This window comes from Apodemus sylvaticus, chromosome 12 (assembly GCF_947179515.1).
Source record: "Apodemus sylvaticus chromosome 12, mApoSyl1.1, whole genome shotgun sequence".
Classification (NCBI taxonomy): Eukaryota; Metazoa; Chordata; class Mammalia; order Rodentia; family Muridae; genus Apodemus; species Apodemus sylvaticus.
This window is the reverse complement of record NC_067483.1, coordinates 94,860,146-94,888,134: the sequence shown is the minus strand read 5'-3', so window position 1 is coordinate 94,888,134 and position 27,989 is coordinate 94,860,146. Positions and strand designations below refer to the sequence as shown.

General features: G+C 44.6%; 1 protein-coding gene across 6 annotated transcripts in view; it reads right to left on the bottom strand.

Annotated features, from left to right (window-relative positions):
* Positions 1-27,989, bottom strand: part of Gpatch2 (G-patch domain containing 2) — a 174,974-nt gene that overhangs the window by 28,348 nt on the left and 118,637 nt on the right. For 4 of the 6 annotated variants that reach the window (XM_052201321.1, XM_052201322.1, XR_007980596.1 and 1 more), the window contains one exon: positions 10,122-10,210. In XM_052201321.1, coding sequence (XP_052057281.1) covers positions 10,122-10,210 — 89 coding nt within the window. Of the gene's footprint in view, positions 3,215-10,121; positions 10,211-12,749; positions 14,040-27,989 lie in introns of those variants that run through there. The other 2 variants (XM_052201320.1, XR_007980595.1) reach the window with 2 other exon arrangements.

The window sequence follows — 27,989 nt, the reverse complement described above, 5'->3', positions numbered from 1 at the left end:
TAATGTTCTCATTATGCTTTATTCTTTCACTTGTTTGTTGAGCCAATAAGTTTTTTACAAAAAAAAAATTAAAGTATTCCTTGCTAACAACTTTATTTTACAGTACCAATTTAGATCATTTCTCTTTCTGAAAGGCAAAATACAAGTTAAAATGGTTTTAAAAGTATTTCAACAATTACTTGCTTGCAAAACATCTGCTCAAAAGGAAATGCACTGAATACCAATCTGAAATGTTGAACATGAATGAAGGGCAGAACTTCTCATTCCCGTCTGCACACTGCAAACACACCCATGTGTACACATATTCAAGCATGCACATCTGACCCTGCCATCTCAGCTTTTCCTCGGCTTAATCACTACAGCCAGGAGTCCCAAACCACTGTTCCAACATGGTGCCCAATTCACGCGCAAGTTGCACTTGGGTTTCCATTGATATTTATTTTTGAGACAAGGTATCACTATATAGCCCTGTCTGTCCTGGAACTACTATATAGCCTAGGTTGGTCTTGGGCTCATGGAAATCCTGCCTCAATCTCCCAACTTCTGGGAATATAGGTGTTCACATAGCTGGCCACGTTTAAAGTCACTAGATCATATAAAAACAAAAAGAAATGAATTTGAGGGGAATTCAGCCTTATACATCTCATTTAGGAGAAGAACGGAGGAAATGTCAGTAGCCCACATCTGACTGACATCAAAGACACACACTGGAGTCACAGCAAACACAGCCATGCTCAGATTCTTTGGCCACCATAGGGAGTAGATGGGAAGGGAGGAGACCCTAACTGACTGACTGGCTTGCAGAATAGCAGGGTGGATCCAGGAGGAAGCAGAGGAAACCTCTTCAGACTATTTAAAGATGATATGAATGATACATTTAAAATCATGAACTCCATCGATGTAGGCACCATGAACTGACTTGAACAGACAATAATTTTTTAATCTTTATTAAATGTAAACCAGTGGGATTCATGTCTTAAGCAGACGTCTAATTTACAAGAAAGTTTCCTATTTTAATTGTGGTTACTTCTCAGCTATGGCCAGGTATACCAGAGCGTCACATCTGGGTATGGGCAGCTGACGGTGGCTGAGGGCTGGCACTCATTCTTGGTAAGTAGGAGAAACACCAGCAGGATGTGAACTGTCCCCAGTCACCTGTGAGGCAAGAGTTTTCTTGTGTGAAAGCAGAACTCTGGTGTCACAGCAGTTCATGAGGACCTTGCTGCAGGAGCCGCAGCAGAGGGTTCATACTGCCTCAGCACGTGGGCCGCTCCTGTGCCTCCTCTAGGACAGGGTAAGGACACAGTAGCCACTTCCTCTGGAGCCTGCGGCTATGCGTGCAGTGACCTCGCTGCTTCTCACTGGCTCCAAATTGAGCCTTTCTTTAAAAGTCCTCTCCTAAGGCTTTACAAGACCATCAAGAAATAAAATTCAAAGACGAGCAAACAAGTGTGGACTAGACCCTTGAGTCCAGTACACGATTACTCTCTTCGATCTTCCTGCCTACGTGAATACAGTAAGCATTTAGAAAGACAGCTTCTAAAGATGGCAGTTTGCTGGTGACGAGCTTGTGCCGCCAGCAATGCTCTCCCCAACGCAAGGGCTCCCTGAGGCACACACAGCTGTCGCCCTGTGTCCTAGCCAGCCCACTTCTTACCAGGGCCACTTCTCAGGGAAGCCAGTCCCTAGAGAAATGCAGATGTTTGCCAGACTACAGAGGCTGCATTTTTTATAGAGGATCACGGAGGAAAGCTTGTTAACCTGCTGAAACCTTTTCTATTGCCTTAAATATTTTAAAAAATTTTCAGTTTACAAAATTGAAGTTTATACTGCTTTGTTCAAGGGTATACTAGTATGGGCTATCCTAACCTTTTCTGAAGCAAAGGAGGCCACTGTAAGTAATAATAGTTATCAGGGTTTTTAATGAACATTATAATAAATCAGTATTTTCTGAACAAAGAACAACTTAAAAATTCTGACATTATGAAGAGAATGACTTGGAAATGGAATGGAAGGAACACTGTGTCTTGCTTCATTTGAAACTGTCTTAGTTTGAGAATGACTGGTCCGCAGCGTCTCCTGTTCTTGGTAAGTAGGTTAGGCCACTGCCAGACATCTCAGTTTTGGGAAAAGCTATTTAAATCTTCAAATAAACTGACTCAAGAGTTGAATAATTTACTTCAGTGACTAAGCCTTGAGCCGCCGCTCTTCTTCATCTTGGAGCTGATCCTTAAACCCTGGCCTTTGGGAAGAGGTAGAGATCTGGAAGGCAGGGTGTACAGTTCAGTCAGGATGAATTTAAAAATACATTTTCTTTTAGTAATGACTTTCTGTCCTAAACGAGGTAAAGTGTATAAGCTCTGCACTGGCGTGACGACACGGCGGAATGACGAGACGACGACGATGACGACGACAGCGGCAGCGACGGCGGCGGCGGTGGCAGCGATGTCAGAGGGAAACGCTGACTGCTATCTCTCCACTGTGAATTTATGCTACACAACTGAAAAAAGTAATGGGCATCATTGTTACAAACCTGCATCAGAGCCAAAGCAAAGGAATGTGAGCTTACCAAGCCTTCCCGGACGTGCTTAGGACTCGCTGCATGTGGGAGAGGAGCACGTGAGGAGTGGTGAGGCCAGAACTACTTAGTGTAGGCATCCTGAGGATGCGATCCTCTCCGACCCACTGGGTGTCCTCGACTGGTCCGAGCATGGTGCACCCACATGGATTGTGCAGGGCAGCAGAAAGAAATAAATAAGAGACCAACTGTTCTTCTTCATGTCTAGAAACCGAGGAAAGGTAAGGGTTGAGGCTTGAACGTCAGCACCGTGAGTTGTGGTGGATTCCCGTTTCTGTCACTGTGGTGGGACACTATGCAGCCTAGAAGCTAGCTGGAGGCAACACCGAAGTCAGCTTCAGACCAGTACGCTCTCTGGTCATGGTTTACCAATGGGGCACAGCAACAGAAACTGTGGTTCTCTTCTCTGCCTTTCTGCTCAGGCAGGTTTTCCTGTGGGGGCAGGGCTGGTGGGGGTGCTTTTTGGTAGAGGAAATCCAAGTCCTAACCCTTTCGGCCTCTGAACGGCTTGAACTGGCTCCGAGATCCCCCTGCCATCTCGCCCAAGGCCTGACCCGGGTGTCCATCCCATGCTCTGAAGCATGCGGTTCCCGATGTTGCTCTCTAGGATTGGCTGGGCGTTTTCACCCACAATTCCTGAAATGAAAGCGTGACAACCCACAAGTGAGGATCGACCCACTGCTGAGAAGCTGAGCCCTGCTTTCTCGTCCATCGCACAGGCATCCTACAGAACCTATGCCCACCTTACACAAAACCACAAGCTCAGATACCTCATGTATATGAAGAAGGCTCGGCAAACCAGAAAGCACTCTACACCTGGCTGGGTTTTCATTGCTGCATGGGCTGTGGTAAAAATACAACGTAACCTGCAATATCTTACATTTGCCCCAGATCCTGAATGTAGTAAAGCTGAATCAAACAAACCCAAAACATAAGTGGCTGTACCCTGAATTCCTATGAATTTACAGTTATGCATGCAAAACTGATACATGTATGTGGGTGTGCATGCCTCAGAGGTCAGAGGCTGACGACGATGGTCTTCCTCTAGCATTCTCCATTTGACTTTGGAAGCCAGCAACTTTGACTTAGCCTGGAGCTCAGAGACTGTGAGACCCCAGGCCAGTGAGACCCTGGACTCTGTGCCCAGCACAGGAGTTACAAGCCATGCTTAGCACCGAGTTTTAACACGGGTGCTAGCGTTCTAAAGTCAGGCCCCCACGCTTATCTCCCCAAGCCCAGAATATAGACTTGACTCCCTTCTGCTTCGCATTCAGTCTGCCACGGCCCTTAACAATTTGTCACCTTCTCTTTATAGGTCCATGGTTTCATGGCTATAGAAGCAGTAACATAGGAAACAACACAGAACACCGAAGAGCTCATGACGGTCCTTCCTGAGACCTGAGGGACAAATGTCTCTCTCTTCACAGACCCACACACGATGGCTGTGGTGGCCCAGGTCAGTCTTCTCTGGCTTGTACCCTTCTACCACCACAAAATCGCTAGGACTCTGTCCTATGCCTCAGAGAGCCTCCTCAAGGCAACAGGAGAATCCCCAAGCACCGCCAGTGACAAAAACAAGTACCCACGGGGTCCAGATATAGCATGCTCCTCATTTTGGTGTGGGTGGGGTTGCATGGGTGAAATTTGTCACTGCTCTTTAAACTGTGCACATCCAATGGCATGTATTTCCTAGTGAATAAGGAGCATCCGTGTAGAGTAACAGCAGACTCGGCTAGCATTCAGAGGAGATGCGAGTGGGCTTATCTCCCTGCCTTGCAGAACCAGGCAAAGTGCTGCACATGCACCTTAAAAAGGCTAACCCTCTCCTATTAACTACAGAGCGATCAATCAACTGGTCACTACTTCATTTATCCAACATTTCTGTATTCTCTACCTTCAGGGCTGCAGGTCAGAACAGAAGAAATAGTGCTCACCACTGGTGAAATTCACCCCACTCCACAGAAATTCACCCATAAATTATTGGTTATTTTAATAACCAATAATTAGGTTATTAAAATAATCAGTGATTGTATTAAATACTGGCTAAGTGAATCAGAGGTCGAAGGGCTAGAGGCACACCTCAGTGTCCGACGCCCATAACAGTAAAGAACTGCCACGCCCTGCAGCCTGAATGGTAACAACTGATCTCCAAGATGGCCTCCTGGCTAACCTGATCTCCTGGCTAACCTGATCTCCCAGCTAACCTGATCTCCTGGCTAAGCTGATTTCCTCCTTGAATGCTACACAAAGACTTATCATGTATGAGCTTGTGAGAAAGGCAGGATGGATGAATTGAAAAGCAGACAAAAAATATAAAGAAAAACATCTGGTCAAAGTCTTAAAAAAACTAAGTTTTTATTTCACAACAGTAACTGGGCTGGCCATCCTGAGCCTGTGGGGGATGCTGAGAAGGTGTCAGGTGACACTGTTAGTGAACACACATGGCTCTGGCTTTTTAATGAATGCAAAAAATTACCTTAACTGTGGGTAGGCTGAACTGAGGTCAGAGGATTGATGAGTGCCTGACACATCTGGCCACAGAGATTTGTGGGACAAAAGCTTGCAGAAATTCAGCTTTAATAAAAAAAGAAAGAAAGAAGGAAAGAAGGAAGGAAAGAAAGAAAGGACAGAAGGAAGGAAGGAAGGAAGGAAGTAAGGAAGGAAGGAAGGAAGGAAGGAAGGAAGGAAGGAAGGAAGGAAGGAAGAGAAAAGAAAATAAAAACACATGAGGCCAATTTAAAGCATCTCTGGGAATTGTTTGGTGATAGTCACATTTAGTGCTAAGTGGCACCGTGAAGACACAGTCTGCCTGATTTTAGATCGCTGGTCCTGACGCACGAAGGCCTGCAGGGCTTGTTCTACTTCCAAAGTGGCCAAGAACTTGTCCTTTCTCAGTGTTTAGAATGGTGTCTGTACTGGCTGGCTTTGTGTATCAACTTGACACAAGCTGGAGTCATCACAGAGAAAGGAACCTCCCTTGAGGAAATGCCTCCATGAGATCCAGCTGTAAGGTATTTTCTCAATTAGTGATCAAGGGGGTAGGCCCCTTGTGGGTGGTGCCATCCCTGGGCTGGCAGACCTGGGCTCTATAAGAAAGCAAACTGAGCAAGCCAGGGGAAGCAAGCCAGTAAGTCACATCTCTCCATGGCCTCTGCATCGGTTCCTGCTTCCTGACCTGCTTGAGTTCCTGTCCTGACTTCCTTTGGTGATGAACAGCAGTGTGGAAGTGTAAGCTGAATAAACCCTTCCCTCCCCAACTTGCTTCTTGGTGATGATGTTTATACAGGAATAGAAACCCTGACTAAGACCATGTTAATTTTTTTTTTAATTCCATACAAAGTCAAATAAAGCAGCATCTTGTTCTTGGAAAACAACAACAACAAAAGACTCCGATTTCTAAATGCAGTGCATTCCCATAAAGGAACAGTAGAAAAGACAAAAAGGAAGGCTGGGCTACTTCATCTGTCACAGATTGATTCTGCTCTCTCTGCTTGGGGCTGTGGCAAATGTAGCCTGATTTAGTTCTTTCTCCTGATCCAGGTTCTAGCCTGTCTGCTGGGTTCCCCACCTGCCCAAGTCCATTGCAGGCGAGAAGATCCTCTCCCCCCAGACCCTCCACAGCAGGCTTGGTGGAGGGATTCACTTGCGTTATTGGCTCAAGAGACAACAATCCTGCATCGGCCTCTCTTAGGCACTAACTAATCTATTCAGCTGACTGCAGGCCTAATTGGCAGCTTGTTGAGTAATTTGGCTCCTAAAGTGTTGTATTGATGTCGGATCAGCAGCCAGTGGAAGGGGAGGTGAAGAGCTGCTCCCGGCACAGCACGGCAAGCCCCGCCTGTCTCTGCCCTACGCAGAGGGCCGGCCATCAGTTATCAGTTCACCCTTATTCCTCACAATCCCTCTGCTGGTCAGCCTGGGTTGGGGCTATTATTATTAACAATGTCAACATAACTGTGAGTAATAATTGTGTCCTCAGCATCTACTTTAGGAACAGGAGACGAGAATCCAGAGGTATGACTACTGTTTGACAAATGCTTCAATTATTTGATCTGTAATATCACACATATTTTTCACGTAAATAAAGTCAATCTATTTGGGTGCCTAAATATATATTTCCCTTACTTTCCTTTTGTTTTACTGTATTTTGAGGCACTGGGGAAAGAACCCAGGGCCTTGCTAATCCTCAGCACTCACTCGCTCACTGCATGCGCTACCCAGCCCTGTACTATTTTATACAATGAAAATTATTTAAATTTAAATGAAAATATAATGTAAACTAGTTTCTTAAGTGATAAAACCATAAACGATCTAGTAGTTGTCTACTATGTCTGGAGGCGTGTTATTTTTGTAATGGAGGTTTAGGTTATAACAAACTAAATAGCTCAGAAATCAGTAACTGCAAACTGCACTAAACTCTGTCATAGAGTGGATACCGACGTGTGGTTGCTACCATATCTCAACAAAACTATTTAAGTTGTTTACCATCAAATCCTTCATAAGTATGGACTTCTACTGATGACAACACCCAGAGCCGGCAGTGCTGATCCTGCAGAAGAGCGACCATTTTCTTGTTCTGCTGCTCACTGCTTTCCTTGTCTTCACAGATGGTTTTTCTCAGACTGTAAACGCACCCTGCTGCAAGACCCTCGCTTCAGAACTCCTCCATTTATAACAGTGCATCTACAGCCTTAGCTGGAGACACACACTGGCTTTGGTATGTGACTTTGAAGGCAGCAGAACAAGCCATACATTAAAAAAGTCAATACCTAACCATATCAATATTCATTTTACATTGTCAATACTCAACACAAAGGGGAAGGAGCAGTAAATATGCTAAGGCACTGAAATAAATTTGGTGTTCCTGTCACAATTAATAAATGTACACCCAACAGCACCACTGGCTGCTGTAGCCTTCTAGAGACTTCTAGACTTCTGCTCAGCACTCTAGCCCTGGGGACTGGAGGATGACCCCACTTTGGCAGCAGCACAATCAGAGCCAGGGTTGATGTCTGACAGGCTCCGAGCGTCTTACAGACACTACCCTTTGCCGTGAATATATCACACAATTCCTCATGCTGAGAGTCATCACCTACACAGATCCAATGTGGGACGGCAAAGTAAAAGTTCCCAATGGTACATTTCAGCAAGGATGGGGGTAAGTCCTTTCCACATCTGCTATTTTTTTTTCATAATAAATTGCAGAGAAATCAGAGAGGATGACAAGCAAGATCCACCTGTCCATGCCTTAAGTCTTCTTCCCTACTTCATATGAGGAGATTATTTTTCTTTTTCTTTTTTAAATTTTCCTCATTTACATTCAGTGCTGACTAAAAGAAAGGAGCATGAGAGTGTATCTCAGGGGAGCGAGTCTTTTGGAAGGTCTGCAAGGACCTGTAAACACAGCAGAATCATGCATGTTGTCCACATTTATGTGTGGGCACAGAGCCCAGAGGAGCACAGTAGGTGTTCTGCTTTATACACTCCACTCCATTCCCACGAGAGCCTGTTTCTCTTTGAACCTGGAGTGAGGCTAGCACTGCGAAAGCCCCAGTGACTGATCCTTAGCCTCTTGTCTCTACCCTCTACAGCTCTGCGGTTACTGGCACTCTGGGCAGTGTCTAGCTTCACAAGTGGCTGCTGGGTATCTGAACTCAGGTCCTTGTATCTCCACAGCAAAAATTGTCACCTACTGAGCCATGTTTTTAGCCCCAAGAATATTCTTTCAAGAGGAATTCTATAGGCCAGTACAGCCTGGGAAATTTACAGATGTTAACAGACTGTATTCTGTGACTAACTCTATTCTAGAATTTGAAAACAACAATTTTCATGGACAAGGTGATGACCCACGCCTAACAGCATAATCCAGGTGCATTTCTGCCATGGCCTCTCTGACAGTATCTAGATAAGCGCCTTTACTCAGGCTGTGTCATCGGTGCGGGAAGGAGCAAGCTGAGATCAAGGACTTCCCCCAGCTGCCTGCATGTGTTCTTCCTTGAAGGGACTACTGCACACAGGTTTAAAAATACACTTAAAATGAGTGACTTAGCATTCTGAGTAACCCCAAAACCCAACCCAAACCAACACACATTAAATAACAACAACACACACAACAACTCACATTAAATAACCATGAACTTTTTTTCATAAGCTAAAATCTAGTAGTAAAATGATAATTGCAAACCTTAAAAGGCTGTCAACAGACTTGAAGTACTCTCTGTACTAAGTAGAGCTATGTGACCCTTCCTCATGCACTGCTCTTCCATTCCACACAGTGCCGTGTGGTCTGGGTCATCTGCTTTGTTTCTGGGGCCGCACAGGACCATTAGCAATATCTCCAGGACCTCTCCTTCCTTAACTTCCCACTGAGGTCAGAGGTCAGGGGACCACTCACCGGGAACAGGGATGTTGAGGAATCCTGTCCTGGACTAGAGACTGGAAGAACTTATCATATCTATTAGACGTAAAATGTGCCTTCATCTTCTTATGGATAGATACTATATTTTACAAGGATTTCATGAACATTCTAAATTTCTTCATATTGATAGCTGGATGTATCTTCTATAAATTTCAGACACACAATTGGGTTGAAATCAGTATATGCGAGAGGTCTTTTTTTCATTCATTTTATCTTAGTGTGTGTTAATTATATAAGATAATGGGTTTTTCCGTAACATCTTTATAATTGCATACAATGTATTTTGATGTGACCTGCTCTCCTAACACTGCCCCTCCCTTCCTGGCGGTCCTTTCTTCTTTTGGGACATGATCCTTTGGATAACCACACGGCGTTTGTGACAGATGGCCTCTTTACCTTTGTCTCTGACCTTTCTCAGGGATACCCGGGCATCATCGATTCATGACAAAAGGACAAATATTTTCATAATCTCCTGTAAGTTTACTCACATTGTATGTGCGAAAATTCTAATCAGAACATGGCTGCCGAGCCCACATGTATAGTACTGAACTGTACCAACAACATGTGTCATAGTCCAGCCCCAGCTTCTGTCTAGAAGGGTAGGCAGGTGATTTCAGAAAGGAAGAGATGGTGGGTAGAGGGTGGGAAGGTATGGACAACTGCCAAAGGAGGTCTTCACAGTTCCTCAGAATATGTGCACGCACAGGTTGCGAAGGGCATTACCATGGAAAGGCCAGCCTCAGCAGTCACGCGGCGGCTATCCTCTACCCACCCTCAGACCTAGGAATCACAGACTCAGGTCTGTTTATGCCATTTCCCCAGCGAGTCTGAAAATCTCTTCAAGCCCGCCAAATCCACAGCTGTGGAGATTTCTGTATCTTTGCGCATCCCACCCGTCTGAGTGGGTATACAGCATGTGTCTCATTGATTAGCTGCTTGCCAGGTCCATACGATCAACATCCTATACAGGCTATGCATCCTAATGTAAAGGCAAATGATCTATCTGCCTTATGGCTTCTTGCAGCGATGCCTCCCTTGCAGGAGAGCGATCTCGAATCGCCGGTGTTTGTCTGTGGTGATTTATGTGCTCCCGCTGGTGCCCCACTCCAACCCCTTCTGTTTTACCTGCTGCAGCGGGTCCGGGCAACGGGGCAGCTTTTCTTCTCCTTTTGACATCTCCTGTGCACAAGGATCCTAAATGCAAGCTTGTTTGCCTACAAGTAATTATCAGAAAAAACAAAAACTATCAACAAAGGAGGGGATGACACATCAGTACACAGCTTGTGTAATCTGAACCTAAATCAAAACATTCTCACCAAAGATGGAGCTGCACAGTAAAACCACCAATCTTGTTTATATCGAAACATAATTACGTTTGTTGACAAGCGTTCAGCAGCTAAATGCACCATCATAAATTGTTACTGGGATGAATAATATAAAAGGAATGCTTTTTAATTTTCAAAACTGGCAATCTTTCTGGCTCAACATAAAATCAAGCACTGTTGCTTCTGACAGGAAAATAGCGAAGATTAATTATCTAAAGAGATCACAATATTGTTGCTAGGTTATCAATTGGTTGCTAATGCTTTACTGTCAGGACGACATTTATTACAGGAAAAGTATGATCAATTTCTTTTAGGATATTATGCAGCAGTGAATTCTTTGAAAACATTTTAAATAGATGGAAGGAAATGGTGATGCTGTCTTATAACTCACACAATTAGAATGGTTTAATTATTTACTCGTCAGGAGGAGAGAACATGTTGAATGCATAGATGCCCAGCTGCTTCTATTAAATAGCTTCACATGACCCAGGTTACAGACACATAGAACACAATACCCAAGAACCCAAGGCGAGCCTTGTCAATTTTGGAACCAGTTAGCCAGTTACAATTACCGAATTCTGCCTAACTCTAGTCTTCTAGACAAAAAAAGTGTTATAGAAATAGTGGCTTGCCGGGCAGTGGTGGTACACGCCTTTAATCCCAGCACTCAGGAGGCAGAGGAAGATGGATTTCTGAGTTTGAGGCCAGCCTGGTCTACAGAGTGAGTTCCAGGACAGCCAGGGCTACATAGCTACATAGAAACCCTGTCTCGACACCCCCCTCCCCCAAATAGTGGCTCAATTAGAACTTAAAAAGGTAAATGCAAAGAAAGAAAATCTTCAGACTTTACAAGCCACAGAAAGTTTCTGCGCTCATTCCCAGGACCATAACCCTGGATACAAGATTGGGATAGGGACTGAAGAACAAGGGGCAGAAATAATGTAAAGCACATGCTTGTTTACTCTTACAGAGCATCATGAGGTTAAAAGAATCCAAATTCAAAACAGCCCAACATTTCAGAAATGTAAAGTGATATAAAAGCAGTGGTATATATTTATACTACATATATATGTTTATGTTTGACTTTAATGAAAAACTTTGCTGGGCTAACAGTATGCAGTTGAACAAACTACTCCAAACACACTGAGTGAGTTACAAACTATAGCAGGGAGGAACAAACTGCACGGAACCTACGGTGTAGCCTAATAAGTGAGAGGATCTATTAGTTTTCCTTTCCTAGTTAGTCCATTTTTACAGACTAAATTTCTATTTAAAAAAATTAGAGAGTTAACAAATAATTTTGCTTTGCTTTGCTTTGCTCCCAAATGGTTATTGTCACACAAAACTCTAACACAGTTATTGGATCAGAGAGGGGAATATTGCCTCATGATCTCAAGATAAATAAATGATTATGATCATGTTTACAAACCACATAAACACTGTAATCATTGCAAGGAAACCACAGAGATCTTTACTTTTTGCACAAAATTATTTCGGCAAGCATTTGCGAGTGTGCACTGTGAACTCAGCATGTGCTTCTGAGGAGAATAGGCCATGAGAGGACAGGGAGCAATGGAGCCAGAAGGAATAGGGGCAGTCAGCGCCTACCACGAGGATAATAATTTCTGTCTGAACAGGAAGATGATGTCGAAAATCATCAAAATAATTAGCAGTGGTGGTAGCAAAGACAGCTCTTTTAAATACTAGTAAATACTAGTAGAGATCACACACACACACACACACACACACACACACACACACACACACACCCTGTAGGATTTCTTTCTTCAATGAAAAAAGTATACCTTAAAAGTATGCCTCTTTAAGCCATCGGATTGCACTGGGACAATCCTATGACTCTCAAGCACAAAGAACAGAAGGAAGAAGCAGCAGCCCCTGCTTACAGAAAGGCAAAGTGAAGGTCTTGAAGGCCCAGCGGCTGGCCATGGGAGGCCAGGTTCAAGCTCACTTGCAAACCAGAGCTCCTCCATTTGAACCTGCCTGGCTCTTCCTTCACAACCCCAATAACAGGTGCTTTATCCCCTCAATAAATCCCAACACTTCTATTTTTATTCTCATGACAGTCATGATCTTACCTTTTGGTAAAAAAAAAAATAAAATAAAAAATTCACCCCCCCCATCACTTGTGTGCACAGGTATGTGTGTGTGTCCATGTGTAGAGGCCAGAAATCCACCTCAGGTAAAGTTCCTTAGGCTACTGGCCTGGGGTCCACTGATGTAGCCAGGCACCCACAAGTGTGCCTCAGCCTCTGCAGCCCCAGGATCACAGGCGTGGGCTGCCAGGCCCTGCTCTTTTGTCTGAATGGTTAAAGCCATGTCCTTACATGTGAACCCACTTCACTGACTGAGCTCCTCCCCTGGTTCTGCTGTCACATATTTCATTGCCACAGCTTAGAATCAGGTTTACCTTCTCTAGAGCCTACACCAGAAAAACTCAGCTACAGTACAGGAACACCTAAAAAAGAGAGGAAGAGACCATTCTGAAAACAAGAAAATGGTTTTATTATTACTTTTTTTCTCTGTGTGTGTCCCTGGTGTGTGTTTGTGTGTGTCTGATATGCATAGGTTTGTACGTGTGTGTGTGTGTGTGTGTGTGTGTGTGTGTGTGTATGTGTGTGCCTGTGCGTATGTGAGGAACCAACAGCCAATGTCTGGTGTCCTGAGCATTCTCCACTTTATTCTGTAGTCAGTTTCTCCGTGAGCCTGGAGTTTAGATAGACTAGGGTCAGTGAGGGCAGGGAAGCCATCTTCTGTTCCAGGCCCTGGCTTAGACCTGAGCCATCATGCCCCAGTTCTTCCCTGGGAACCCAGTCCCTCACTCACGCGCAGCAATCACGTTGCCCCTGAGCTCACACCCTGACTCTAGCACTGCTGGCTTCTACCTAACACTGCTCTTGAAATAGTTGTTCATAACCCAAGCACTTAAATTGGTCAATTTCTTCTTTAAAACTTCATTTTTCACACTATTCAAAATTTATTAGCAAGGCCCACTTTAAAGATTGTGGGAGACAGGCTTCAAGAATTCTGCCGTCTTCTAAAACTTTTGAGAATCTTTACAGAGATTGTCATCTTTACTCAGCAATCCTGTCACCCAGTCCAGGCACAGTGGGGGAAAACTGGACAAGAGGCTACAGCTGGCAGCAATGGGCCTGGGAACCTAAGATCTGGGCTGCGGATCAGCAGGAACACACGCTGATCAGAGGCTGGCGCCCCTCTTCTACCTCATTTCAGACATGGGTGGTGGCACAGCTACAAACAGCTTGGTCTGTTATTCCAGTGTCATGGCTAATGTGAAACACAGCAGTTATGATTTAAATGTAAAAATCAATGAATGTCTCAAAGGCAGCCTTGTGTCTTTCCTCTCCTTGAGCTGTTTGTCTTTGCACAGCACTGCGCTGAGAGCTAATTCCTTTTGGAGGAGGGAGACGCACTGGGGCAATGCAATACAATATCCTATCAACACTGCTAAAGCGACAAGAGTACATTATCCTTTCGTAAGGCCCTGTCTAAAAATTGCCAGTGACGAGCGTGGTGAGTCTGTGCCAGCTGCAGACTGCCTGGAAGAGAAGGAGGCGCAGGGAGGATCAAGGTTCTGCTCAGCATCTCAAGTCATCTGGGAGCCAGGCACGAGTCTGCGCTGCAGTGTAGACTCTCCAGCCATCTCAGCAGACAAAGGAGCAAGTCTGCTGGGATTTCCCTGTTGAAAAAACAACTGGAAATGAGGCTTCGAACACAGCAGTCTCCTAAGCACAAGAAAACCATAGTCCTGGGGCCTTTTGTTTTGCTGTTTAAATAAACTGAGTCTGACTTTCCCTATTGTTTACTGCCTGCCAGCCTCTCAGATGGTTTCAGCGTAGGAAACTGAACATTTTATCATCTGAAGGGAAGAAAAAGTAATCACCATCATCAACAATAACAACAAACCACCCAGAACAAGACAGGATGACCAACCCCACAGAGGAGCGCCTTGCCGGAGAGGAGAGTGTGGCCTTGACAGGGGCTGACAGCACGAGGCAGGCCATGTCAAACACAATAATACTACAAGCAAGACAACAGAAACTTGTCTTTTCAATGCATGCATTTACAAAGAGAGGCTTTTCAGAGCATCAGGCCTTGTAAAAGCTGCCCCCTGGATACAATGTGTTCCCAAGGCTGGGGACAAGTTACAGAGAGAAGACAAGCAGATGTGACCACAGCCCTAGCATTTGGCAAGAACGCTCACTGTCAGCTGGGACAATATATGCCTGGACAGGGCATCAGCTGCACGGAAGTGAGCAGGGTCTGTGGTGTCACCAGAGGAGCGCCCGGGTGGCAGAGGGACAGACAGCACTGTGACCCACAGCCCATGTGACCATCCCTCTCTAGACCCCATGGCCCCTCCCCCTCCACTGTCAGCATGTCTCCACAGATTAGCCCTGCTCCTTCTGGCTCCCATGCACACAGTATGAGGGACTTTTAAGCAATATTTTAATAGGACAAGGACTCAAATCCTTCTTTTCCAGTGTTTTCTTTTAAGGCACGCCTCCATCCTCATGTGTACTTGCACGGCTGTGTATGTGTGCACACACGTGCATGTACAGTTCAGAGGTTGGTGTCCCCCTCAAATGCTCTCCCCCAAGTCAGGCTCACTCGATCTGCCAATTCAGTCTGGCGAGGCAGCTTGCTTTAGGGATCAATGTCCTGTCTCCACCTCCCAAGAGCTAGGATTATAGACCTGGTTTATATGTGAGTGCCGAGGAGTCCAAGTTCTTGTCCTCATGATGGTGTGCAAGCCCTTGATCTACTGAGCCTCTTCTGTGTCAGTTCTCCCAGGACACGAAGAGCAAGTCTCCATTTGGAATTGTTAGTCTCGGCTCTGATGCTCTGTCTCTCAAACGTTATCACTTGGCTTCACATTCTGCCTCGCCCCACACCAAGCCTCCTTGAATGTGTTGCGTTTTAGGTTGGTGTCCTGAAGTGGGCACCTGGCCACAGTGATTGGCCTCAGCTGTCCTTGGCGTTATCACCTCACTGAGACTCTTCCCACATCTTAGTTCCCTCAGAAACAGGCTACTGCCAGCATCTTCCCAGGTGTTCATGTTTGGGACCAAACCCAGGAGCTGCCACAGGGGTTCTTTCTAAGATGCCTGTGGCAGCTTCTCCCAGTGCATTCATTGTCCAGAGCTCTGCCCTGGACACGCGCTCTCCCTGCCAGCACACAGCTCCTCTCAGCTGCTACTGACAGGCCTGTCTGATCTGTGGGAGCCAGCTTACTGTGCTCACCATGGCCAAGCACCTTCCCTTCGGAACCAAGTGTGAGATGTCCATGCAACAGCGCCTACTCACCCCAGGGCACATCCGGCCTTTCCTGAATACGGGGAGCAGGGACTGACACTGGCCATCTACAGCACACTTAGCTGTGCATGGGGGCTCACACCTGCTCGGCACTCCAGAGGCTGAGGCAGGAGGACTGCAGAAAGTCAAAGGCCAGCCACAGGGTCACTTCCAGGTCAGGCTGAGCTACAGGAAGACGGGCTCAAGAAACGACTTCTACATAAGTTTTTCAATATCTCATACATACAGGTCCTTTTATGGTATGATTATAATGAAAAATAAAATATAAAGTTTGGACAAAATGCCCTCCAAATATCAACATATACTGTAGTCCAACAGGGACTGCTTTATTCACTTTTGAGAGCAACACCTGTTTAACTTCTCTTCAACAGACCCGAAACTAATACACACAAACGAGAAAACCCACACATGTGCAGGTGACTGTTTTTGTGTGCTGGCATTTCATGGGGATTTTTCTTCTTTTTATTACTGGATGTTTTTTTGCAACAAACCCCTAAGAAGACATATGATACTTACATGAAAAACCAACCAACCAACCAACCAACAACCAACCAACCAACCAACCAACCAACCAACCAACCAACCAAAAAAAACCCAATGGTATTGATAAGTGTGGTCTGTCTGGGAAGAGAGTGAATCTGTGTCAAAGGCTTTTAAACTTCCTGTTATAGAGGCTGGGATGACCTCAGTCACCATGGTCCACTGGCCGGTCCCTGTCTGGCTCCTATTTCAGACTACCTGCTATATGTGTGCAGAAGACCCCAGCCACCGTGCTCGTCAGTGCTGGTGGAGGATGCTCAACAATCTTCCGTATGCCACGTCACTTCTCTTTGGCTTTGTTTCTGTACATTCAGAAATTGTGTCGACCAGTATGGACTTTAAATAGTTTGGCGGAAGATTTTAGACATTCCTGTGTATAACATGTGGCACAGATCATCTACACAGTGACACTCATTGCTTTTAACATGCTACTGTGTCCACTTTGCAGGTAAGAAGCCTCCAGAACAGGAAACATAATTTATCCAGGTTCACACGCACAAGGGAAAATAAAGCCTGCGGCCACACAGCCACATGGAGGCGGCCCCAGGAGCAGCTCCTAAACAGATGCACGAGCATGTGAAGCAGTCACCTATCACACATGCACCGTATCAATATGTCATAAGGAAAGAAGTCATTTAAAATAACAATTATACTGTTGTTGTTGTTGTTTCCTGGTAAACAGAAAAGACTTTCTTCTTTAGCAGTTGGTTCTGTTTGCTTTACCCATATAATAGCACATTAGGACAAAGCACCCATTTTTATATCAGACTTAAAAGCTTACAAGTCATTGGGTCTGAAATCTACTGGCATTCTTAGGTGAGCTCATTATCATGGGTTTTCTCTTTCCATACCATTGACATGTCATACTTTCTGGTGTGGTGTATTCTGTACATTATGAAGAGCCTGGCTTGGCGATGAATACCTGTGACAACCGGAGGTATCTGCATGGTGTCATAGCTCATGTGGACCGCAGAGGTGTCATGCCTCACGTGAGAGCATTCTTACTTTTGTTGACTCTTATGCTGAGCAACTCTGGGAGGGAGTACTGGAGGGTCTGAGAGGTGAACACACTGCTGGTGAACACACTCACATCTGGCAGGGGGCAGCCACCTGCACCTACAGGGACTACCATGCAGAACATGCTCCATACCTGTCTGGGTCCTACAGAACCTCTGCTAGCTACCAAGGTCATGTGTTAGTGTTAACCTTAGAGCAGAAACAGTTTATTTACTCCCCAAATCCCTATCCCTCGGAGAGTTGGCTTTTTTCTGGCTCACAGTTCACTCAGGGACATGACAGCCATTTTCCTCTTCTCTGAAGTGTTCTGAGCCCACGTCCCTCCAGATTCTTTCCCTCTATATCTCCATCAGTGTGGATGTCTGTCACTACTTAGCAGCAACGGCAGTTGTTTTCAGATCGGAAGGATCTGTCAGCTGACTGTGGGAAACCGCTCCAGGCTGACGGCCATGCCTAACTCTCAGAACCTAAGCAGCTGCCATCAGTGAAATCAAACCCTCATGCACCCTCAACACTGCAATGAAACAGGAATTGTAAAGAAGTATTTCTCCAACTATTATTTCAATTCACTGGAATGCATTTAATAATTAACAAATCTTCAACATGTATTAGATGCTAGCCAAAATGCAGAGTGAGACAGGCTGCCTTCTCCAAAGTCTCCTCTGTAACTTCCCTGCATGACTGGGTTGTGATACCCTGGCTTCAGACTGAGCACTGCTTTGGTTTTATGCCCTGTCCAGTGACTGTGGCCACTCAGAGGAGTGACAGTCATGTTGCTGCTGTCGAAAGTGCACTTGCCAAATAAGTAAAAAAGCAAAGGCCAACAGGGCAGCCTTTTATCCTCATACTGACACTGTTTGAATAAGCAATAGAATGTTGGAAACTTGTGAGAACATAACCAGATCGTTGCTTTTGTCTCTTCATACTACCTCCTGAAAACAAACTTGGCTGAATCTTGACTAAAGTGCTTACTAGTGAGAGTCTACTGGAACCAACTGACCTGGGTTCCTGCTGCAGAGATTGCTCATTCTTTAGAGAAGTGTCTTCTACTTTAAGCGACAGTTATCAAGGCACGGGTTAACGTTCTGCAAACTATAGGCCATGAAGGCAGTGGGGACCACAACTGATTTACTGAAAAATATTTCCCTCATCAAGTGCATCCTTGCTAATATTATATGCTTATAAAATAGTAATTGAATGAAATTTAACTAGGCATGTCCAGAGCTTACAAAAGTTTTCTCTTATAAGCCATTTATACTTTTATTGATTCTAATTTCACTAACTGTAAGTCCTTCCTGACAGAAACAGAAACATATTAGGTTTCTTTGGCGAGTGTCTTAGGCTATGGGGTATAATGCTGTGCGTTCACTTCAGCAGCGCTTAGAATACACTTGCACCCTATACAGTGCTGCCATTTCTGAATACTCCTGCATCTGAGTGGAGGTCTGTGGACAGAACACTTTTAGTCTTCAAACTCAATGCACTAGAGCACGTCAGTTTACTCCCGGGACTTGTTTTGACACTGAAATATTTGAATCCATTTCCTTTCTAATTCTCTAATCCAGGTCAGTTTCTCACTGTATTTAAAAGCCTTATTTCCAATGCTTATGAAGCAAAACACTTGCTGCAAGAAACATTTTCAAATACAAACCTTTTTTCTTTACTCCTGTCTCTACTACTTCTGGCAGACATACAGAGCTGCATTTTTTCTAATCTCAGATATTACATGGTAGATGATCAGCTATCCAAAGAGTTGTAATTTTGGAATGCTTACATGTTTAGGACACAGATGGCAATGGTCGTTGAGATGTTAATGTAGAAGACTAAGCAGGTTTCCATAAAAACAAGATGTAAGGTGTTAGGAAGCAGGCAGGTTAACTGCCAGGGACCGTCTCCCATACCCCCTACCCCCACCACACACACCGTGGGGGGAACTGAACCCAAGGCCTTGCACATCATAAGCACGTGCTACAATAGAGCTGCGTCCCCAGCTCAAGATAACTGACTTCACAGGGATTAGAAACACGATCTGATAAATTACCCACCACTGGCTTAGGAAAACTGTTCAACCCTTTTCCCTTTTCTTCATAGGTAACTGGGAGGGGGGGGGGGGAGATAACCGGAAGGTCTGCTGCTCAGGGCTAGGTTTACAGCAAGGACAATTCAAATACACCATCAACCTCAGTCTTTCAGGTCCTATGAGAAGTCAGACGTGATGGCACGTGCCTGCACTCCTAGCACTCAGAGGGCTGAGGATACAGGGTCTCAGTCTGCGCTATACAAGAAGACCCTAGCAAAGATTAACAAAAAAGGAGGGCTTCTTTCTCAAGGGAGGAAACATTTGGTCATTTCTGCATTCACTTATCCATCTTCCCCAGTCTGTCCAGTGTTTAGGATTGTGAGCCCAGAGAGCCAAGGAGCCAAGTTCGATTCTTGCCTCTCTGTTGTCTTAGGCAATGCTCAACACTCTAGCACCCAGCTTTCCTTCTCTGGAAAATGGATAGGATAAGAAAGCAAATCTCATAAGGCTGGCAGGCACAGTGGTGGCGTGGTTTTGAGACTGCTGGTTGGTATGTCAGATAAAAGAATACTTCCAAGTCCTTGAGATGGAATATCTTTAATGCTGTTCAAAACCAGACATACTAAAACTGACAAAGGAAAGCCCACAGAATGATGTTCTGAATCTGAGCTAGAACTATCAGTATGAACTACGCTTTCTACTAGGAACAAATGAAAAGTGAAGAAAAGAGAAATCCTAATTGGTTTCCAGAAAAGACCCCATCACAAAATTATGCCCTGGCAATCTAAATGGTTTCCATGTGGAAACTGCAAAGCTTGTGGTAAAGGAACACTCTGGAGGCAGTGGAATCACTGCCTCAAGCCGGCCAACTCAGCAACCATTAGGACAGTATCTGATGGACAGACACATGCTGATGTCTCTAAAAAAACAAACTCTGCTCTGCAAACTGAGAGAAAGGCCAGAATCAAGCCTGCCTCTTCTATACCACACAGTATTCAAGAGGTCAGAGAAGAAGAATTCTTCAAAGAAGTAATCCGGATGGGCAAACCAAAACAAACCAAGAGAACTGTCCCCATTTGCCACTTCTCATGGACGAGTGGCAGCGCCAGCACCGTCAATGCATCGCATACAGAGCTGAGTGGATGACATCACACACATGTCCTTTTGTCAAACAGAATGCCACAACAGGAACCTGAAGCCTGGCTTACTAGGTCTAAATGCCAGTTACAAGGGCAGAGAGGGCAGAGGAGCTCACCTAATGGGGGCAGTGGGAAAACAAGGCAGGCTCCTCCCAGGTGTGTGGGGCTATTCAATGACCCCCATCTTGATTCCTTTTGTGTATTCGGACTTTACTTACTGGGTTCATGCCAAAAGGCAAGACACAAGAATAACCGAGCCCTTTCCAAGACCTTGTCAGTTTTGGGTCCAATCTGATGTCTTCAAGAACAACAAATTTAAGAAAACAGGGTATGTATGGAAGGAGAATTCGTTAAGTGTAAGGAAATTAAAGGCATTAAAGAATAAAATCAGCAGAGTAATGTGTGACTGGGATGTATAATCACAGGTGCTAAGGAGTTACTTTACTGTTAAGTCAACATGATGGTGTTACTATGACTTGGTCAGAAGCTGCCAAATAATCTGATCAGTAAGTGGACTGGAAAACCTTGCAAGTACAAATAACCACCACATGACGACGCGGTCACCATCTTCAGCCAGCAGAAACATGTAAATGGAACCTTCACTGAACCCTCAGCTTACTCCTGTCAGAATGGTTGTCAGGAAGAAACCCATGGCAGCAGAGGCTGGTGAGGATGGAGGAGAGGACCCTAGCTGGGTGGAAATAGAGATTAGCATAAATTCGTCAAAAAACTAAACATAGATACTACTCCTGGGCACATACACAAAGGAACCCAAGTCATGACACCCCAGGAGATATGTATATATGTACACACACACACACACACACACACACTGCAGTGTTATCCACAAAAGCTAGACAATAGCAGCAGCCTCTCTATCCACCAGAGGAGTGAGAGAAGCGGGGCTGTAGTACAGAGTAAAAGGACAGAAATACAGGACAACAGAACTAGGAACGCCCCATAGAGCAGGAGCACTCAAAGTGCAAATAGCACAATCTAGTCCCATATGTGGAAGCTATATTTAAAAAAACAGCAAAGTAGGAGCAAGGTCATCTGGAAGGAGCAGAGCAGCCAGCAAGAGGCAACAGGGGAATACGCATGTATGGAAATGCCTAGGAAACCCTGGGTTTATAAAGGGAGCCTGTGCCTATGAAAAGAAAGCCCGCGTCGTAGAAGTGAGCCGGCATCTTCACTCACTTGCTGCCTAGCAGACAGGATCTGCAGCTGGTGAGAAGACACACGTGCACGCGCATGTACACTTGCTAAGGAATCACTGTGACTTTTAAGGCACATGCGACAATGTACTAGCGGCTCCTCTCCACCAGCATTTGCTGCCACCTGTCTTCTTCCTGACAGCCATTCTGACTGGAGGGCAGGGGATTTCAGTGAAGCTTTCATTTACATGTTTCTGAGGGCAAAAGCTGTTGTACATGTTCTCTCGTGGTGGGTGCTTGTACTTCCCTGGTCGCCTCCTGCCTGCCTGGCCCCCCTCCCACACCAACACCTAGCTAAGAGCCAGAGCTAGCCACCTGGCAGACATGAGCTCCAGCTTTTCTTAGCATTTCTCTACACAAACCTTTTTCACAGTAACACACTGAAATTGCTTTCCCCACAAGCACCACTGTATCTTATAAGTTTGCTAATATGGAGTCACTACAGTCCCTCCTGGGCTCAGTGAACCAGACCATTCATAATTCTTAAGGACTAAGTTTAAATCCAGCTAATAGCTCTGTGTCTTCCAGTGCAGGAGAGTGTGATACTAGAACCTGCTGTAAAAAAATTACAAAAATCTTTATCTGAGGTTCATTGTCCTTAGGAAGGAGAATGAATAGTTTTCCTTCCATCTTTCTAATTAGTAATTTAAGCATATGTTCAGCATCTAACTCTAAATGTTTGCCTTTTCCCCAGGCTCTAATACAGCTGCCCAAGATTTGAATGCCAGAAAACATTTAAATATCAACATCTGTTGAATTATGTTAATTTACTGTAATATAATTGGGCATGAGTCGGAATTGAGCAGAAATATATGAAATAAACAAAGGTAAATTCCCATCTGTAGCCTGATGCACAAAGGAAATCAATATGGAATGACAAAAGTGTTTGTTCCCAAGGAGAAAAGGTAGACGGAAAAAAAGATAGTACTGGATATAAAAAAACTTTGATTAAAGAGCAAACCAACAACTATGTAAACAAGTTTCATATTACTTTTAAATTTATTTTGTATTAATCTAATAATTGAAAAATGGTTAAAGTGATAATTAAGTGCTTAATATTTGAATTTTTATATATTATTAAGTAAAATATTTTAATTACAGATACATGGGCATTAAAATTTATACTGATGGCTAATTGCTGTTCTATTGTGATCCAGTTGATCTGATTTAGATTCCACACACATATGTAAGACAGTATTGCAAATGGCGGGGATTTTCAGCGTGGCAGATGAGTTCAGTAGGTGGGAGTACTGTAGTGAACGTGTCCACACGCTTGACCTCTCCAGACAGTTGCTGACAAAGGCTTCCATGCTGACTTCAGTTTATTCTGAAGTAGGAAAGACACAAGCTATCAAGCAGCCACCTTCCCAGCGACTCTCCATTAGAGAATCAGGGCTGGCGCCCGTGTGGGGCAGTGTCCTGGCCCAGGAGCACGCTGCATCGGCGTCCCCACATGCTGTAATGAAGTGACAACTCAGCTGCAGGAGTGGCACAGCCCCGTGATGCGGCTCTGCAGGTTCACCTTAATCATTTCCTAGGGGACCTATCTCCGGGAGCTAAAGGTTACATCTGTGCCGGTGGCCACTTAATCACTGGGCCAATTTGGAGAGTGCCAACTGTGAAACAGACACCTGTCCTTAAGGAGATGGACTTCACACCATAAATTTCTTTCAGTTAAGGGTCACAGAAACAGCTCACACACGCTAACAATTTTCCATCATTAGTGACCACAGCCACATCCAAAAGCCATCCTTGGGGACAGAGCCTGTGCACATGTCTAGGCATCTGAAAACATCTAGTTCATCTGTGGGAGAAAGAAGTTAGTACGTGATCAGAGCCCCACTGAGCAGAAGTGCATTTTTAGAGTTTTATTTACTACACAAGGACACAAAACACAGTTCTGTTGGTAAGCTTGCTCGTTCTCTGTGGGTCCCTCAGATCCAACCAACACGCAACAGTTCAACATTCAAATTGGCTAATTTATTTGGTATAATCATAACTTAAAATAACCCTCTCCAGTCATTCATTTAAAATCTTGGCAAGGAAGGTTAGAATTTCAGGATGCCAAAGGACGGAGCCACGAGCACGGGCAATTTGTGCACAGTGTGGTTTTATAAAATACAGTCATTTGGTCGTAGAGTGTAGAATGGGAAAATTAAACCCCTTAAAAGCCATTTTATGTCTCGTATGTGGGAAGCTCCCAATTATTCTGCTCTAACTATCTCTAGCCCTTGAAGTTATTCAAATGCTCTTTTTAATTAGGACACATATATAATTAAATGTATTCCAATTAAACAAATATGGAATGCATACATTCTAATTAAAGTGAACATGTGACTATTTTCTATTAGTTTGGCCATGCACACATAAGAATGAATGGAAATCACTTTGAGAGAGTTGTCTCTCCAAAGGGCTGAACAAACCTGTTTACAACAAATACAATCTTCCCTAGTTTTCAATTTGGGAAGAAAGGTTATACAGGACGATAACATTTTAAAGTCAGCATTTAAAGGTGGTCCCAAGTCACTCTCTGGACATATAAAATGTCAACTAACCAACTAGCATAACTTGTTTTAAAAATACAGCATTAAATAGTCACAACTCCAGTGTGACAAGGACAGGTCTGTTTAAAATGTTAATATTCTAAGAGGATGGCTATGTCTCCTTGGACATAGGGAGAGTGCCATTTGGCTTTGCTGATATATGGAATGTTTGTGGATGTTTCTATGAAAGGCAATGTTACACGCGCACACACAAGCATGCAGCGCATGCACACACACACACACACACACACACACACACACACACGCATGCACACCCCTTGTACATGGTTGGTTCCACGTCCTCACATAGACTCTCACTAGCAGCCCTCTCCCATTTATTAACAGCTGCTTAGAGCTGTAGTCATTAATACTTTCATTTATTTTTGGCAAAGCTGGAAAATGACAAATAGTTTTGTATCTGTTGCAAATTAGGTTCCTTCCCAAAGACTCACACAGTCTGGGGAGACTGAGCATGTGGCACCCCAAACATCTCTGGAGCTTTAGAAGATCGAATAAAGAGCAGCTGTAATTCTGTTCCATCTGCGGCCACAGGGTGACAGGTGTCATGGCGTGGCAGGAGTGCGGCAGACAGGAGCCCCTTCTTACTCTGATGAGGGCGGCAGATACAAGCAACTATAGGACATGGGTGGGGATGACATGGTCCACTGTGTCTCAAATGAGATCTACTGTCTCCTCTCTTTAATATTTTCATTTTAATTTAGTAACTGGGTAAGGGGATAGCAAAGAATCACTCTCTCCATTTTATTATGAATAGATCATGTAAGAAATCAGAGAACATAATATATAAGGTTATCAAATCATGGTCTGAAAACTAAATGAACATGTACTGTTAGGAATAAAGTGAAAAGACATTATGGAGATTAAAAGATTAAATATTATCAGCAATAAAAAATTTTTACTTGATTTCAAATAATAGTTAATGTATTAAATATTTTTTTCTAGGTGCTTCTTAGAGGTGCATGCCAAAACCCAAACTTTCTAAGAAAGAGGGGGAAAAAAACCGCTTCTCCAGGAACCAAGGGAAACATCTAGATACAGTGGGACTAACTGAGCTGGGTCGGCGCAAGCTCTCAGGCGGATATATGGCCCTCACTGCAGAAGACACCAGGCGTCGGTGTAAAGCCATGAAGGCACCCTTCCCAGGATGGCACCTGGCAGAGCTCAGGCCTCCCTGCATGCCTGTGAACGTGGCTTTCAATCTGGGAGAGTGAGACTGGAGGTTTTCTCTGATGCTACACACAAGTTTTTACAGAATAGGGGACATACTTAACTGGAACTTTAAATAAGGGATGAAGTGGGAAGACAGGTAATTTTTAAAGAAGCAAACCCGCCACAGAAGTGCTAAGATGTAGGATGGTAACATAGTAGGCGTTTCTCCACTGGCTGTCACTGATACAGGCCCCTCTCTTGTGCAGATTACTGCAGAAGGGACTGGGAACAGAAATTCCTTAGATGAGGAAAGACTTGCTGGACGATCCTCTGGAAACAGGGTATGTCTCGAGACTTTGACCCGGCTGAACCATGTCCTTGAGGTATGTAAGCTGGGGTGGCTGCCCCTTAGGATCCCTCAGCTGTGCCTCAGGTGTGGGATGGCAGGGGCTCCATTTGTCTCAGATATCTTTCCTGAGCCTGGGGAATCAGCTCAAAATGAACGCTGCTTCTTCTATGTCTTCTTGTCTATGCTTCCTACTGCAGTATGAACATGCTCTGCCTCACTGGTCAACAGGCCGGGGTTACGTGCTCTGAAACAGGCTGAGCGCTGAAACTTTGGAGGCTGAAACAAGATGGCTCCAAGTTCCAAAGAGATCCAGCCACTTGCTGAGATCCTATCTCAAAACATCAACACGAAAGCCTTGGCGCAATGCTCAAGGGTTTAGTTTTGTTTTCACTTCAACAGACACCTGAATCAACAAACATCACGTCTGCTAATGATTAAAATCTGAAAGTGATAAGAAGTTCTAAAAGTAACATTTAAATGTGCTTTTTTTCAACTGTTTTGAAAGTTTCATTTTCCTGAGTTTTTATTTATATTTTGAAAGACTTTGAGATATGTAAAAATAATCAAGTGGCACAAAAACTCTGATCTTCATTAAATGGACAGAGAACATCAAGCCAGTAGAAGAATGAATGGAACCTAAGACGCCAGTGCAGGAGAGCAGCTGGAGACCACACCCAGGAGCTTAGCTTCTCCAGGACAAAGTAACCCTTCTGCTGCAAAGGAAAACCCAGGTCCTATGTCACCGTGAATGAGAAGAATCAAGGAGAGAGAAGCAAAATGCAGGAACACTGGAGGAAGGTGAGCTACAACCACTGTAGGGCACTCGTCACGAGCGCCTGAGAGGCCGCTGTGAGGAATGCTTCCTCACCCACCACTGGGCCTCATCTGCGGTGTGGTAGGGCGCACAGAGAAACAACAGAAAGCAACAAACTGACAGGCACATTAGAGGAACACCATCAACGATATTGACGATCAGTGAATCTATAATTTAATTTACAGTAGGTACTAATGCGGCCTGTTGTCATTTTATTAGTGGCCACTGGGATATGACAGGATGACACATTATGATGAGCACTGCTGCTGTAAGAACAACAGGGATACCTGAAGCACTGAGGGAAGCTAAGAAACCCACAAGTCCAGCACTTCGAAGAGTAGGGACACAGGACAACTCACAGAACAGAGTACAAATCTCCTTACAGAAATGACTGACGCCAGGGTGGTGCTCCATGACTCACGTTCCAAGGTTAAAGATGCCGAGGTAGAGGGAACACTGAGTTTGAGGCCACCCTGCACTACTGTGTGGGGCCCTCTCAAAGGCAGACAGCGAGCGACGGGATCTGTTAGGATATGGATTTGTCAGGTGTTTGCTAGGCACAGCGCCTTCTCAAGCTGGGAGAGGACACTACTGTCACCCTTAGCAAGGTAAAGAGCACAGAATAGGAGCCAGAGGGAGGAAGGGAGCCGCAGGAGCCTGGAGCAGGGAGGCAGAGGCCTCACACCGAATGCCCTTGATAGCACTGGTAAATATGTGAGCAAAGCTCTCTACAAAGATTCCTAACATTTCCCCAAGGTGCCCGGGCCCAAACTGCAACTTCACAGCACTTGGCTGTGTGTCCAGAGCATCTGTGAACAATGCCCCACACACTGTAAGAGTGTGCAGCAGTCGAGGTTTGAGTGCCTCAGCCTTGACTCACACTGTGAGTTTGTGCTTCTGTGCTTGCTTGGGATACGCTGGGAGTAAATGGCCCCGCAATGCAATGGCTCACTCAATACATTACAGTTCTGTTCTCTAACCTTTATGTTTTTCACTAAGTTGAAAAAGGCAAGTGCAGTCACTCATCCAAAAGGGTTAAGAAAAGTCAAGATAATATTAAAATACTACAAAAGAAAATGGGCTCCAGGAGAGGAATGCAGAATATGATGTATGAATTGTAAGGTGAAGGATTTTCACGTTGCATTTAACAAAGATTGAGAACAAAATGTAAGCTTCAATCTCTCCTCGTATTTATGTTCACTTTTCCAATAGCCCCGCACTTTCACAGTAGTGATCAGAAGACCCAGCACAGTCCCTAATCAAGACAAAGAATAATTATGAGATGATGCTCATGAAGAAATGTCGAGACACAAGTGACAGGTGTAGAAGACCTGGGTTACGATATTGAGATGATTGCCCCCCAGTGCTCTGAGAAGTCAGTTTACGTTTGCATTCATGCTTGTTGTATAGGTGTGCAGATAAGACAATTGTGTACTTGTAACAGACATGTCATACATGCATGTGTGAGAGAGAGAGAAAGACAAAGGGAGAGAGGGAGGGAAGAGGG